This window comes from Marmota marmota, unplaced genomic scaffold (genome assembly GCF_001458135.2).
Source record: "Marmota marmota marmota unplaced genomic scaffold, marMar, whole genome shotgun sequence".
NCBI classification, from domain to species: domain Eukaryota; kingdom Metazoa; phylum Chordata; class Mammalia; order Rodentia; family Sciuridae; genus Marmota; species Marmota marmota.
In genome coordinates, this window is record NW_026000250.1 from 360,897 (window position 1) to 377,501 (window position 16,605).

General features: G+C 33.2%; 2 protein-coding genes across 5 annotated transcripts in view; one reads left to right on the plus strand and one right to left on the minus strand.

Annotated features, from left to right (window-relative positions):
• Positions 1-12,759, minus strand: part of Fam133a (family with sequence similarity 133 member A) — a 69,523-nt gene extending 56,764 nt beyond the window's left edge. Inside the window, exons 1-2 of one of the 4 annotated variants that reach the window (XM_048796544.1) lie at positions 12,490-12,759; positions 11,991-12,060 (exon numbers count right to left, since the gene is read on the minus strand). The gene's annotated coding sequence lies outside the window, so the exon portion shown is untranslated. Of the gene's footprint in view, positions 1-11,990; positions 12,061-12,469 lie in introns of all 4 variants that reach the window. The other 3 variants (XM_048796542.1, XM_048796545.1, XM_048796543.1) reach the window with 3 other exon arrangements.
• Positions 12,760-13,032: 273 nt separating this feature from the next.
• Nap1l3 (nucleosome assembly protein 1 like 3) lies at positions 13,033-15,668 on the plus strand. The gene has a single exon (XM_015506144.2). It carries the CDS (start codon positions 13,410-13,412, stop codon positions 14,976-14,978), a length of 1,569 nt encoding a protein of 522 aa, XP_015361630.1. The 5' UTR covers positions 13,033-13,409; the 3' UTR covers positions 14,979-15,668.
• Positions 15,669-16,605: the final 937 nt, after the last annotated feature.

The window sequence follows — 16,605 nt, forward strand, 5'->3', positions numbered from 1 at the left end:
TTTTTTTTTTTTTTTTTTTTTTTTTTTTTTTTTTTTTTTTTTTGCATAAGGCAAACATATATAATCTGCAGCTTATACATATGAGAGAAAATGTATAATCCTTGATCTTCTGGGTTTGGCTTAGTTTGCTTAACATATGACCTCTAGTTCAGCCTTTTTCCTGAAAATGGCATACTTTCATTCTTTTTTTTAGATGAATAAAACACCATTATGTATATATTAAAAATAAAATAAAAAATAAAACATAAAAAAGGGCTGAGGATGTGACTTGATAGTTAAGAGCCCCTGGCTTCAATCCCTAGAACCAAAAAAAAAATACACAGACATTTTTTTAACCAAACTATCTATTGAAAATAAATTTAAATATAGGAGAATAAAAGTAAGCATCGAGTACACTGTCTAAATGTAAGCATACTTACTACCTTGTTGATTATACTTCCAGAAATTTTAATGTATATTTATATACTTTATTTCATATATATTTATATCCTTTATTTCATGTATATTTATATCCTTTATTTGAAATGTATATATTTATATCCTTTATTCATACATTGTGTAACCTGCTTGTGTATCTGAATACTATGTTATGATCATCTTTCTAAATCCATAAATGTTTATCACTGTTGATAGTTGATTAGCATTCTTTTGTGTACAAGAACTTTATTTTATTTAACTGGATTATTTCTCTTACCAAAATTTTAAAAACTTTAAAACACTATTGGCAAATGCATTCTACGGTCATGTATAACTAATTAGAATAAATTATTAAAAAGGGAGACCATAGAATAGAAAAAGGGGCTCAGGGGAGGGAAGGGAGGAAAAGGGGAGATACTGAGGAATGAAATTGATCTAATTATACTGTTTTATTGTATGCACGTATGAATGTATTATAACAAATCCTCCCCCCAAAAAATCATTATTGCTGTTCCCTAATATATTAAGTCTAAATTCACAACACTTTCTTTCAAAATATTCCCCAACCCTTATGTTCTTCAATACCATGTATTATTATTTTCAGACTTTAACCTTTTATCCCAGAAAAGGAAATCTGCTTTTTATCTTCTTGTAGCCATAACACCATCCATAATTTTTTTTTACATTGGTAGTTTTTACATATTTATATAATTACTCCTGGGGTGCTTCATGCTTTTTTTTCCTCTACTAAATTAGACCATGAGATACTCCTAATGCAACTTTCAAGTTTGTTTTTTTCTTTTTTTTTTCTGTAATCTCAAGATAATCACTGTATTGCTGAGCAACAGTAGGTTATCTTTAAATCAATGTAGATTTAAATTAATGATTCACAATCTTTCATTAAACATCATAAATTTATGATAACTCACTGTGTGCATAGCAGTGAAATAAATGCCATCAATCAAACAAAGGAATAAGTGATATGTGATCTCTCCTCTCAAGGAGTTTATAATCTTGCAGAGAGAAGCAAGGCATATTGATGGTTAGAAAATAATGCAAGACTAACATTCTAAAAAGATATAAAGAAGTAGTTTATGATTGAGGAAATACAAACAGAAAATCAATGATGCAAGGATTCTAAGAGGAGAGCTAAACTCAACTTTAAAAAGATATGTTGAGTGAATTTCAGGTGGGGGAAAAACACTGGAAAGTAGAGTGAGAAGAGAAAGAAATGAGAATTCAGGGTTTATACAGAGGATTTGAGAGAAAGTTAAATTTGAAAAGGATGAACCCTGAAAGTGAATAACTCTGAATTCCTAGTAAAGGAGACTAGAGTTGTTAAAAATAGCCATTCACTGAGCACTTATGTGACTTGTGGTTCATGTGAATAGTGAACATCTCATGTGAGCTGGATATTGGGCATCCATTTTCTCTGTCTCATAGCACTCATCTTATTTTGATAACAGTCCTTTAGAGCTATAATCAGAGTTCTTACCCTCCTATAGCTAAGTAGAAAGTAATAAAGTTGAAAATGACTGAAGTTCCAGTTGACGTTAGTTTTGAGATCACTATTAAACTATTCTGGCCATGGGGCCTCATTGTATTCCCTACTGCACATACTGTGAGACTCTGATATTTTTCCAATGAACTAAATTTTGTGTAAATTAGCCAGTGTCTATTTCTGTTATTTGCAACTAAAAAGTCCTAATTGACATAGTTATATATTATTTTCTACATTTCATTGATAAGGAGATTGTGAATTAGTGAGATTAAGTAAATTTCTAAGGCTACATAGCTAGGAAGTAATGAATATGTTTGACTTTATAAATTCTATAAAATTATTCACTAAAGACTGTGTGGTATGGTCAAGATTTAAACTCTAAATCTTCAAACCAGTGTTCTTTTTCCCTACACTGCAATGCCTTTCAATGAGACATTCCTATAGTTTTTTTTTCAGGAGGATGGGTCTCACATAATGAAAATGGCATTTTAAGAAGGTTAATTTCACAGCAGTATATAGGCTGGAAGGGAAGCAAGAAAGCTTTAGGTAGGATAAATGAAGATGATGAGTTAAAGAATCCAGGTGGGAAAGGACAGGTATTTGAATAGTGAAATGCAAGAGAGTACAGAAAGGAATAGTTACTAGAATATTCTATCAGTTGCCATAGCTATTTGTCTGAAATGTATATCCCATTAATGGGTTTTTATACTATTTTATAATAACTTCAGCCCAGTGATTTCAAATTCTAGTCCAGTAAGCATAAGTTTTACTGAATTAAAAAGAATCACTTAGTAAGCATATTATAAACTTAAAAGCAGGCATACACACCATTTGCAGCTAAATTAGGTGCACATCACTTGCTGAAAAAGTGAAATATGCCTAGTGATTTTATGATCAAGCAGAATTTTATGGCTCAAAATTTCTTCAAATCATCACAAAACCAGAGGAAAAAAGGATTTCATGATATCTAGACAGACATTTTTGGGAAATGGCTCTAATTTTTCCTACAAGTGTAAAATAATCTTTTCAGAAAATGTTGGCCCACTCATAATCTTCATTTTTCAAGAAACAAAAGTCTCTAGAAATAAGAGACATTTTCTCATTTAAAAATAGCTGTCCAAGTCAATAGGTTAAAAGATATTAAATAAAAGAAAAAGAAATAATTCAAATGAAAGAAATTTCACTGTACTTGCACTGTGAAGATAATGCTGAGAAATACAGTAATATATAATATTTCCTCTGATGACTTTATAGCCATTCCAACAAAATATGATGTTTGGGGAAGAACACAAATGTATAAACAAGCGTCATATACAAATCAGAATAAATCATGACCTCATTGATAAATAGTGCTGCTCATATGAAAGAAAGTTTAGAACTTTGCAAGAGGTAATTAGGAACTACTTCAGCTCTCTGTATAAAGTTTGCCCAAATTTTGTCCAATGCTTTTCACTGTTATCCTAAATTTTTGTTTAATCACAAAAATAATACAAGCTTGTTTAAAAATTAATAAAGGTAAATAGTTACAGCTTTTTTTCTATCTTTTTGTTACATTAGTTTCATGTGTATGTTACTAGACTTTTTCTTTATGTATATGCAAACAAACATATATATGCATATATAGTATGTCTACATCTACACTTTTTACACCAGTAAAATAATAGTAAATATATTGTTTTGCAACACACTCTTTCACTTGACCATAATAAGGACATATTTTGTGTATATTGAGAACCATTGGTTTTTTCTAGGTTAGCAAGACAGATATGATCTCAAGTTCTGCTTTGGGGCATTTACTAACTACATACTCTTTCAATAACTGTTTTTGTATAAAAACGTTGACTATCAAATAAAAAGTATCTTTTAAGCAATAAAGAAATTGGTGGATATTAATAATTCATAAAAAATGAAAATTCAATGTGGCATGTAGATTATGGTTTATTCAAGCAACAAGTTTTTAATAACAAAAAGTAAATTCATAAGTCTGAGTACTAAAAGGAGGAATTCTGATATTGTGATTAAACTTTACGACTATTACATGTAAAACAATTTTCAACTAATTATTATCTAGAAATATTATAGAAAGAAAATACTAATGAAAAAAAAGGTTTAAGTAAACAGCTATTTTAATATTAAATATGGATCCATATTAAATTCAAGAATTGTTCTTCTGAAGACTCTGCATGGCCTCCTAGTTATTTAAATAAAGTCTATGAAGTGTACCTGTTTAGAAGTTGGTTGCTAAAATGATAATTCTATAAATCTGAAATTTTAGAAAACTAATATGATTTGTTGTGTGGCAGTCATGCATCTTTGACACATATAAGGAATGATTGGTAAACAAAATTATGATGTAATCAAAAGTTACATGGTGTTTTTATTTGAGCTGTGTGTAAAAATGGTCCTGTTGTCAGAAAGGCAATTCATTTCTTGGAGAAGTTAGGTCATTAGAACTATGTAATTTAGTAGAAATAAGTATGTTCTTGTGCAAAGGAACATATTGTATGAGGACAGAGGATTATACATAAGAAAGTATTTTGGTGTTGTCCTAGGGAAATGTAAAATGTACTGAGAAAAGAATGTATCTGTATACACATAAGAAATGATTTATGTTTCTCATAAGACATACAAAAATGTATTGTAGTCCAAGTAAATAAGCCTTGAAGGAAATGAAGAGCTAAAGAACTGCATTTTATTGAGTAAGTGTTCCTGGAGAACATAAGTTTAGTAAGAATTAATTGAGTATTCATAGTGTTCTAAGAGTTTTATATATATTATGTCATTTAAAGCTCACCATGCCTTGATGAAATAGGTGTTGTTATAATCCTCCTTGCATACATGAGGAAACTGAAACGTAGCTGGTTTAAAAAATTGCCCAGTATTGCCAGAAGGTAAAAAATATGGCTTAATCACAGGCATGATTCTGGACAGTTGAGTATCAGTAAGTTTGGGATTACAGAAGTGATGTAAAAATTATTTTCAGGAGGGTTTATCAAAAAACTATGTACCGCATATATGAAAAGCTAAGGAAGTAGCCTAGAGGCTTCAGCAAACAGAATGGTCAACTAGTCTGATCATTTATGTAATTTTTCATGTTATATTTAATCTTTCTTACAGAGAAGGCTAGATACATTCTCACAATGTTGGAAGATGAAATGGTGATAAGTGAAGTTTTTGCTACCTCTAAAGAGAGAATGCTTACTTACTCTTAGAAAAAGTTTGCATATAAGGGAAGACAGAGAAACCTGCTCAATATAACAACTTCAAAATTTTGTTTACATTTAAGAGAGTTACTAAAACAAAAGAATCCGGAGAGTTTGTAGTTCTATTTCTTGTTTCCTTCTCTGTATTAAGCAGATTTTTATAACTAAAAGTAACAATTAGCTCATCAGAAATCTTGCTCATTTATTCACATGTAGTCAGTCATGATGCAGCTACCTCTCTTCTTCTTTCATTGCTGAGTAAGAGAAGAGTGGAACATTAGCTATCTTCACCTTCAAAGTATTAATACTAGATTTGCTGAAGCATTAGTCTTTACTACATGCTAAGAATATAATCTAATAGAAAAACCTGACAGAGTAGAGAATAACTGAACCAAAGATATTATTTTTCTCATATTAACACAATGTGACTTTGGATCACAAGGCAAATTTTACTTCCTAAACTGAAAGAGATGGCACACATGTAAAATACAGTAGCATCAACCGATTAAATTTGCTAGCCTTAACCTTGGATCATGCTTATTTAACTGAGATAGGAATCCTTATGTGGCTCCACGAAAGATATAATAGACATTATTCATTAAGCATCTTTTAAATATTCTATAACATTTTTACTTATATATTTGTTTATTTATTTACATTTCTGGTACTAGGGATTGAACACAGGGGTGCTTAATATCCTCAGCCCTTTATTATGTTTTATTTAAAGGCAGGGTCTAGCTGAGTTGCTTATGGCCTCACTAAGTTGCTGAGGCTGTCACTGAACTTGAGATCCTCCTGCCTTAGCCTCTGCCTCAGTTGTTGACACCATGAGAATAAAACTGCTATCAGAGACATGGAAGAGCTGCTGGGATTACAGGTGTGCATCATTGTTCCCAGCACCTTAATTTTTATATAACAATCTTATGGAACATTTACTTTTTAAATATATTTTTAGTTGTTGATGGACCTTTATTCATTTATATGTGGTGCTGAGAATCGAACCCAGTGCCTCACACATGCCAGGGAAGTGTGCTACCACTGAGCCACAGACCCAGGCCCTTATGGAACATTTTCTATCATTATTTTTCTTTCTCTTTTTTGGAGGAGGAGTAGTAGGGATTGAACTCAGGGGCACTTGGCCACTAAGCCACATCCCCAGCACTATTTTTTATGTTATTTAGAGACAGGGTCTCACTAAGTTGCTTAGCATCTCACATTTGCTGAGGCTGGCTTTGAACTTGCTATCATCCTGCCTCATCCTCCTGAGCCACTAGAATTACAGGTGTGCACCACTGTGCCCAGCATTATTTTTCTTTTATAGATGAGGAAACTGAGATTCAGAGAAGTGTGACTTATCCAGGGTCAAATATGCAGTAATGTGGCAGGATTTAAATCCAGGTGGTCTGACCCCAGAGCCTGAGCTGTCACCTGAAACTCATAGGAATAGGTATCATCATTGTGCATCTTCCTACACTCAGGAACAGAACTTATCCTATATGAAATCAACATTAATAAACAGTAGAATATAATTTAAATTCAAAATAAATTTATGCTTACACTATTAGATTTCAAGGTAATTTCATGCTTTCAATGAGTAGTTTCGAATCCCTCAAAGTATAGGTTTCTTGGCTGCTAGCAATACTTAAATGAAAAATACCAATAATATTTTTGTTTAATTCTGAATAGGATACGTTGGCATTAACTTTAACCTCTGACATCCTAGTGTTTGAATGCTAATGAAATAAAGTCATTAGGTATGTTATAATTAACAAACTCATCTTTTTTTAATAAATTAATTTGTTCTGGTATAACTTGTCATTTCAAGCAAGAGTCTGTGTAAGCCAGAGGAACTTTAGGACTTGTGGTCACAAAGTTGTTGACACTGTGAGAATAAAACTGCTATAAGAGACATGGAAGAGTGGTCATGGATGAAACCCTAATTTCAATGCCTCTGTCCCAGGAGTCCATTCACTTTTGTTCATCAAAGCTGATATAGTAGAGTGGTTAAGATCTTAACATCTAATATGAGCCCATCTGTTTTCACATGCAGATTCTTCCAATTATAAACTATGTGACTTTGAGTAAGTAAATGACTTAGTATCCTCAAATATGATGACAATATCATATAAAGATGGTTTGAGGATAGTAATAATACCCTCAATGGATTCATTAAAATGAAATTGGAAAAACAAAGCACTTGGTCCATTTTTTAAACATAATTTCTTCTTTTTTAAACATTTCACTGATTTTTTTATGTATACCTTTACTTTATTTTTATGTGGTGCTGGGGATTGAACCCAGTGTCTCATACATGTGAGGCAAGCGCTCCACCACTGAACCACAACCATACCTCCAATGTTACATTTAAAGTGATAAAATTAGTTGTTATTATTCAGTGACAGCTATCAACACTAACTGCATAATGCTGAGGATAATAATCCATTCTTGGAGGACTGAATGATTTTCATTTATTTCTTAATCTGCTCCCAAACCCAAATCCTAAAATTTGTGAAAAAAGACATTTTGAACAAATAATAATATACTTAAAAGTATGTTAATCTAAATTCTTTGTAGTGATGAATACCTAGAAATTTCGAGAATGTTTATCAACATGGAAATTTTCAGTTTCCCCAATGTGTACAAGGAAATTATACAAGATGGTCTCTCAAATCCCTTCTATCTCCAACAAGGAAAATATTTCCACAGCTATTAGACTTAAGGCCATTATTCTAAGCTAAAGAACAAAGAAAATCTAAAGTATTACGTGAGATTTTTTACTTAAATCTGTCATGATTTGGATATTAAATGTCTCCAAACAGCTACTGTGTTAATGCAGGAAGTGAAATGATTATGAAAGCTATAACCTAACAGTGGATTTGAATAGATTACTGGGTAGTAACTGTAAAAAGGTGGCTAGAGGAAGGTCACTGGGATTGTTCCATGGGATTATATATTTTGTCCCTGGCTCCTTGTGCTCTTGGCCTCTCTCTCTGCTTTCTGGCTACCATGAGCTGGGCAACTTTTCTCCACTATCCTCTACTACCATGATGGAAGCTTCACTTCCAGTCAAGAGTAATGGAGTCAGCTGGCTAGGGACTGACCCTTTAAAACTACAAGCCATAAACTTTTCCTTCAATAAGTTGCTTTTATCAAGTATTTTGGTCACAACGATGAAAAATGACTGTACAAAGTTACAACACATAGTACCCCAAACTTATATATACAAAGGAAAAAATGGTAATATCTAGAACAAAAGATATTCTTAACAAATTTAGATATACTAAATTTTAAGATAAAGGTAGTTAACTGTATAAAAGATAAGTAGTTAATTGTATATAAGTTTTATAATGGAATAAAAAGGTAAATGGGATAAAAATAGATATGACATACAATGAATTGAGATTTGGAAAATAAGGTTTGTATAATTTAGAACTGTCAGTTAATTAAAGAGAAAGAAGGTAATTTAAGAAAGAAGGTACTGTGTGATATAAAATATTAAAGCAATACCTAAATTGAAATTTTATATAAAATGTGTTTTTTCTTCATTCAAAGTAAAAGGAGATATTCCATAGTTAGATAATGTTAAGCAGGATGAGTGTCTATTTATTCTTAGAAATATTAGGACCAAGTATTATTATTAATATCAAAGAGTGGCCAATATCTTTGAAATTGCCACCTCATACAAATTAGACAGACAAAATATTTATTTGTATATTTCCATGCTGCTTCTAAAATATAAGTAAAAACATGAGCAGGAGGAAATGCTAGCAGTAGGCTGAGGCCATACAACAAGAATGGTCTTTTTACATACAATCTTGATAAACAATATGTAAAATAGCAAAGAATATTAAATCTGCATTTTATATGCCAGCATTAGCTCCATTTTAGAGATGGAAACAGATGTAATAAAAATGAAATAAACTAAGAGAGATAGGAAAGGGAAAACTAATTAAAATCTTGGCTTCAGAGCATATACTAAGATCATGATTTCATTTATATAAATTTTTTAAAAAATGCAAATTAATTGATAAGAACCAAAAAATAGATTGGTGATTGCCTGGGGATAGAAGTGAGATTCAGAGGGGCATGATAAAATTTTGGAATGATAAAAGTTTTCATTATTTTAATGTAAATAATACTTTTTAAGGCATAAACATTTATAAAATTATATAATTTATGTACAATTATTATATATATTATATTCAATAAAACATTTAAAATGGATTGACTTGTGTATTAAAATAGATAAAATCTGTCTACATGAACAAAAATGAAGTTAAAAATGAATGAATTTTCAATGTTTAGCATCTCAGATATCTAGAACAAAAGACAATATTGGGATGCTTGCCATTGTCTAATTTTTATGTCTGTGGATGTGGAAGGGATTGTGTATATGTTTATCTCAGGGAAAGTGTAAACAGACATCAAAGAGCTATGTTCAGTCTGAGTATACTAACAGATTCCGTTTGAAGTAGCATATCATGTAAAAGCATGAACATTTAGTCCCCCCAATTATAAAATAATTGAGCAAGGAACATATTGCTGTACAAGAAATGTATATATAACCTTTAAAGAAAAATAAGCTTAGGATATGTTAGAAGTAATGTTTTACAATATATTCACAGTAGAAATTACGTGGTGTAATATATAAGTTAAATTATATATACTATATAGAACTAAGTAAAATAATAGACAAAAACCACAAAATAAAAATATATTATGAGATACCAGGGAAGTATACACACAACAAAAGTAGGGTATTGTGATTGTAACAATCACCTACTTTTTAAAAACTGACATAATGTACAACTAAGAAATAAACACTTCCAAATTGAATATCACAATAATTAGCATATTATTTTTGTATGAGGCCTTTCATAAATATTTATTCTTTTTATTATCCAAATATTTCTAGTAGCGGTGAAGAACTAAATTTTGAGGGGCTGGGGTTTTGGCTCAGTGGTAGACTGCTCGCCTAGCACACGTGAGACACTGGGTTCAAACTTCAACACCACATAAAAATGAAATAAAGATATTATGTCCACCTACAACTAAAAAAAATAAATGTTAAAAGAATTAAATTTTGAAAAGTATCCAAGAAACCCTCCAAGTAGATAACTTGAGAATAAAAGCTGTAACTAAGTCACATTTGACTAATATTATGAGTCAGAACAGAGGTATTTTCTAAAAGAGTCATAGTTGCCTTAAACAAAGGCCAAAGCTTTTTACCTTTAGGATTTCACTGCTGATTAATTACTTTTTTAATATCATGGAATACAAGCAAAGAGTATAAACAACACTCAAATAGACAATAAATATGAAAAGATATTCAATAATATCTCTAATAAGAAATATAAATACATAATATTGAGAAATTAGTTTAAATATATTTGTTAAAAATGTGAATTGTGATTACCTCTTGGTATACATTTAATTACTTTTAATTGCTTCTTTGTATTTCATATACTGTCTGACTTTTTTAAATTGACATATATTATTTTCACAAAATATAAAGTCATTTTAAAACTGCCTTATAAGTTTTTTTAATAGAAAAATTATGGTCAAATGATTAGAAAAGAAATTTAGTAATAGACCAAGTCAATTCAGTAATGTGATAAAGGTGGCATTTCAAATAGGTATAGAACAGAAACAGTATCATGGTTCTGTATTAATTAATTAGCTAATAAAAAAAAATTTTTGACTTATTGACTCAAAAATACTAATTCTTGGTGGTACAAACCTTAACATGGAAATGAAATCATTAAAGTACTATAAAATAAAAGAACATCCTTTAAAAAAATCCATCATTTTACCTAAAAATAAGTGGCAAAACAATATTCACCATATAACCCATTAATTTAAATGATTTTTCCTATGGTATATGTTTTGAGTAAAATTATGAAATGAACGGATACACACATATAGTAAGTTTTATTTACCATTATATCGCCATCCTCTACAAGTGTTCCTGGCACATGTGTTGGTACTATGTATAAAATGATAAAATGGGCATAAACTTTAGTCTACCACCCTATTTCTAGGAATTCACACTATATTGATTTTCTCAAGCGTGCATGTATTCATTCTCTAGGTATCCAGGGACATTATTTAATAACAGGGTGTGTGATTATAAAGAGAGAAATGGTGGGGCTAGTTTGTGGTTCAGTGGTAGAACACTTGCCTAGCATGTGCGAGGCACTGGGTTTGATTCTCAGCACGGCATATAAATAAGTAAGTAAGTAAATAAATAAATAAATAAATAAAATGAAGGTCCATCAACAACTAACAAAAAAATATTAAAAAAAGAGAGAAATGGTGTCAACACAGCTTCCCTACAACAGAAATCTGGTAAAATAAATGAAGACAATTATTTCCATGGAATATATATCTATTTAAAAATAAGACATTATTTGCCATGAAAATTTTCTACTTGGAGTTTCATCTTTGCAATGTTCATATATTTTGAAAATTGGAGATAATTAAAAGTAAAATCTTTTACAAAATCAGAAAGCATTTCCTAACTTTTAAAAATATGTGACTAAATGACAAAACACAAATTCTATAATAAGAAGTAATATAATGGTTAATCTAAATTTAATATCTCTTTCCCCATTTGAAATGAATAATACATTATATTTTATAATTTAATATACTACTTGTATTCCATGACTAAGTTTAGATAGTGAATGTGGTTTAGTAGATTAGGTTCTACATTACTATGCCAAATCATCTCTGTGGATTTTTATTCTATAAAAATATAAAGACATCTTCCAATTAAATCTCTAAAAGACTATATCCGTGAATTTCTATTCAAATACAGTTGGGTATTTTTATGTCATTCATAAAAATGGGCTAAATATCATCCTTACCTTTCAATGAAAAGTAAACACTGGTCTTTTTGGTTGTACCAAAGGAGTTGATCTGTAGCAGAAAAGAATCCTGTAAATAAAAACAACATATATCTGTTTTTAAACTTCATTTTACAAAAGTTTATTCATATACTCCAGGACTTGTAAATCATTCTTAAATATGGCTAAAATTTTACAATATAAGAAGGAAACTGGTGGCAGATGACATCGTATACACTGGCAGAGGATGCTTTCATTAGCACAAATTCCCCCTCCCATCCTGCAGTTTGTGGAATTGAAACCTGCTGCACTAAAGTATAAAACAAACCGTTTGCTTTTTAACAATACTTCCTAACATTTGAATACCCCATTGCTTTATCTAAAAGGTTGTTGCAAGCATTGAAAAGGGCTTCGTCGCAATTCAGCAGCAAGGTTGGGGTATATTATATGACAGCTTAAAAAGAGAAATATAATTTTAAAAAATGGTGTAACCGACTCACGGCAACATGGGTTCGCAAACCTTGTAGATAGATATAAACCAGGCTTGCCAAACATCACAGACAGCACTTATTAAATCTGCTACGTGGAATGCAATATGCCTGCTGTCTAGCCCCTCCCCCTCTGCCAATAAACGACTCCCCCTTTTTTTCCAGTGTAAAAAAACACATGCTCACAGGATATTTAGAGGAACTCAGGTTTGTTTTTTTAATCACCCAGAGTCCTACAACCTAATGACGCCATTCAGAGCATTTTCATCCAATTTTTTTTTTTTTTTAAACAGCTTTTTGTTAAGAGGCCCGTGACCAACTCAGGATGGGCGGTTGGGAGAAGGAAAACACTCCTCTTTTTCAATTGTTAGGAACTATAGCTGNAAAGAAAAAAATTCTGAGTGGGGGTGGGGGAGAACGTCTTCCAGGGGTGTGTGCCTCCGCTACCAAGGAGCGTTTGGGAAGGTGGGTGGAGCCAGGGGGGGGGGTGTTGCGGTAGGTCATTCGTTGGGCGTAGGGTTTGTCAATCAAAGTTGCCCAGCGAATGAAGAACGAACTAAAGGCACACTGGGAACGAAATTCACAGGAGATCTGACTGCAAGGGGAGGGGGCTCACGTTTTGAGCCAAGAAAAGAACTCAGGATCTCACACTGCGCCATTGGACTGCGGCACGCCTCGGTCTGCTTCTGCTGCAACAGGGAGAGGCCCTACTGCCGTGGCTCTCGCCCAGGTCTCCATTGCCGCTGCCACCTTAGAAGCTGCTACTACAGCACCGCGGCTTGCGGCTTGCAGTCCCGCCCCGCCCTGAGCTGCCGCAGCGGTCGCCAGTGCCACCTCCGCAGCCCGGGCCCTCACCGTCGTCAGCCAAGCATCCGTGAGTTATTTTCTGCCCATTTCTGGGTGCGCGGTCTCTGTGGTAGTCACCACCTTAAGAGGTTTGCGGGATTGCAACATGGCAGAAGCGGATCTTAAAATGATCACGGAACCTGCCGCCCAGGGGGTTGCTGAAGAAGAGATGGCTAGCTCAGCTAGTGATTCTGGGGACGAATCTGACAGCAGTAGCTCTAGCAGCAGTACTAGCAGCAGCAGCAGCAGCAGCAGCAGCAGCAGCGGCAGCAGCAGCAGCCACAGCCGCTTGTATAGAAAGAAGCGGGTACCTGAGCCTTCCAGAAGGGCGCGGCAGGCTCCCTCTGGGACAAATTTCGTGGATAGGCTGCCCCAGGCAGTTAGAAATCGTGTGCAGGCCCTCAAGAATATTCAAGATGAGTGTGACAAGGTAGATGCCCTGTTCTTAAAGGCAATTCATGATCTTGAAAGAAAATATGCTGAACTCAATAAGCCTCTGTATGATAGGCGATTTCAAATCATCAATGCAGAATATGAGCCTACAGAAGAAGAATGTGAGTGGAATTCAGAGGATGAGGAGTTCAGCAGTGATGAGGAGGTGCAGGATGACACTCCTAGTGAAATGCCTCCCTTAGAGGGTGAGGAAGAAGAAGAAATGCCTAAAGAAAACTCTGAGGTGAAGATTGAAGAAAATGAAGTTCCTACAGAAATTCCTGAGGTAAAGGATGAAGAAAAGGAAGTTCCTAAAGAAAGTCCTGAGGTAAAAGCTGAAGAAAAGGAACTTCCTAAAGAAATTGTTGATGTAAAGCCTGAAGAAAAGGAAGTTCCTAAAGAAATTCCTGAAATAAAGGGTGAAGAAGCAGATTCTACAGATTGTATGGAAGCAACTCCTGAAGAAAAAGAAGATCCTAAAGAAGCCCTCCAGGCAAAGGCAGAACAGGAAGAACAACCTAAAGTAACAGAGCCAAAGGCAAGGTCTGCAGTAAGAGAGGCTCATAAAAGAGTTCCTGAGACAAGGCCTAAAGAAAGAGTGAATATTAAAAGAGCTCGGAAGGGGAAACCTAAAAGAGAAGATCCTAAAGGCATTCCTGACTACTGGCTGACGGTTTTAAAGAATGTTGATAAGCTTGGGCCTATGATTCAGAAGTATGATGAGCCCATTCTGAAATTCTTGTCTGATGTTAGTCTGAAGTTCTCAAAACCTGGCCAGCCTATAAGTTACACCTTTGAATTTCATTTCCTACCCAATCCATACTTCAGAAATGAGCTGCTGATGAAGACATACATAATAAAGTCAAAACCAGATCACAATGATCCCTTCTTCTCTTGGGGATGGGAAATTGAAGATTGCAAAGGCTGCAAGATAGATTGGAGAAGAGGAAAGGATGTTACTGTGACAACCACCCATAGTCGTACAACTGCTACTGGAGAAATTGAAATTCAGCCAAGAGAGGTTCCTAATGCATCATTCTTCAATTTCTTCAGTCCTCCTGAGATTCCTAAGATTGGAAAGCTGGAACCACGAGAAGATGCTATCCTTGATGAGGACTTTGAAATTGGTCAAATTTTACATGATAATGTCATTCTGAAGTCAATCTATTATTATACAGGAGAAGTCAATGATACCTACTATGAAAATGGCAGAGATTACGTAAATAGGAAATACCGAAAATAAAAAAGCTGGCTGAAAAAATTTTCAAGAATCTTAAAAATTCAAGCAAGCAGAAGTGAAGCAGGTTTATGTAGCCTTGAAATAAATAAAAACCTGCCCTATAACCTGAACACTATTACTCCTTATAAATGTCTTGTGTTTTCCTATGTTCTTAGCCCATTTAAAAATTGTTATATAAAGTGTCTTAAGTATCAGTTTATTCTATTGAGCCTGTTATAGTGTAATATTCTTCAAAATATGTAAACTGTTGTGAGTTATTTAAAGCATGTTAGTTTGGTGCTACAGAATGTTGATTTTTGTGAAATCCTTTTGTCATGTTCCTCTTAGATTGTAGCTGTGAAAACTCAGAATTATTAGAAAAATATTTGCTTGGAAAAAAAAGTTCCTGAAGTAACAATGCAAGGGTTTTATTGTTATTTTTTTCCTTTTTCCAGCCCGGAAGTCTAAGGGTTTAAATCTGCTTGCACTAGCTGTGCCTTCATTAATTTGCTATAGAAATACACTACTTATTGTTAACTAGAACAGTGCATTGTGAAATTTGACTGCTTGAAAAAAAAATGAGTATACTTTTAAGAATGTCTGTCAAAACTACATTTGATTTATATGGATTTGTTTCTGTGAATAATAGTGTATAAATCAATCATAATGAAGTTATTGTTTACCACTACGGTGTTAATATGACATAGTATTTTTTAAAAAAAAGTTTTATCACATTGTGTAATTGCATACTAAAGGTATCACATTTTCTTTTTATTATGTTTTACTTTACCTTTCACTGAAAATGATTACTTTACATTATTTGATACTTGTTTCATGATCCTTTATTGCAACCTAAAATAAATAAATGTCAAATAAAGTATATGATGGTATTAAAATCTAGTATTTTCTCCTAATTATAAAATTGTGGTACTTAGCTGAGAAAAAGTAAAATTTAAAAAAACATAACTTTTTAACATTCTGATATATTTCCTATATCCTAGTTCTTTTTAAGGATGCACATTCAAGTTATTGGAAAGAAATGGGATAGGGGAGGGGGGAAAAGAAATGGGAGAAAGAGGAGAAAAATGGAAGCAGAGGAAGGAGGTGAGGAGGGTGGGAAAGGGGAAGATTAGGGGAGGAAAGGGAAGGGGAGGGGAGGAGGGTAAGAAATAGAATGATGGGGGGAGGAGAACTCTGGGAAGGAGGGGGAGGAAGGCAGGGATATCTCATCCAAAATGGTCAACTGTTTTGATTTTTTTTCCCCATGACCAGAACCACTGTTCACCTTGACTTGACTTGACCATGGCTCTATTTCTCTTATAGGTAACATAATGGTCTCATCTCCTATGTGCTGTACTGTGTAGCTGGTTACAGGGTAATTATATCCTGAAATCTTGGTTTGAGACTACTAAGAAGATAAGGCCCTTTAAACTCAAAGGGCCTTTAAAAGGGCCTTAGCAAAGAACTTTGCACTAGGCATGAAATCATAAGCACAGCAAATGATAAAGTATTGTCTTATTTCACATTCTGATATTTTCCTTCAAGATTTTACAGGAAAGAAGTATGACAGGAGGATGACAGATTGAAGACTTTCTGGGTCACCAGGTTAGAAATTAGCTAATAATCTTCCCAAATCCCATCATATATAGTT

Bases quoted from the DNA above. Each gene is read 5' to 3' on its own strand.
- Nap1l3 (XM_015506144.2), top strand. From the start codon at position 13,410: ATGGCAGAAGCGGATCTTAAAATGATCACGGAACCTGCCGCCCAGGGG.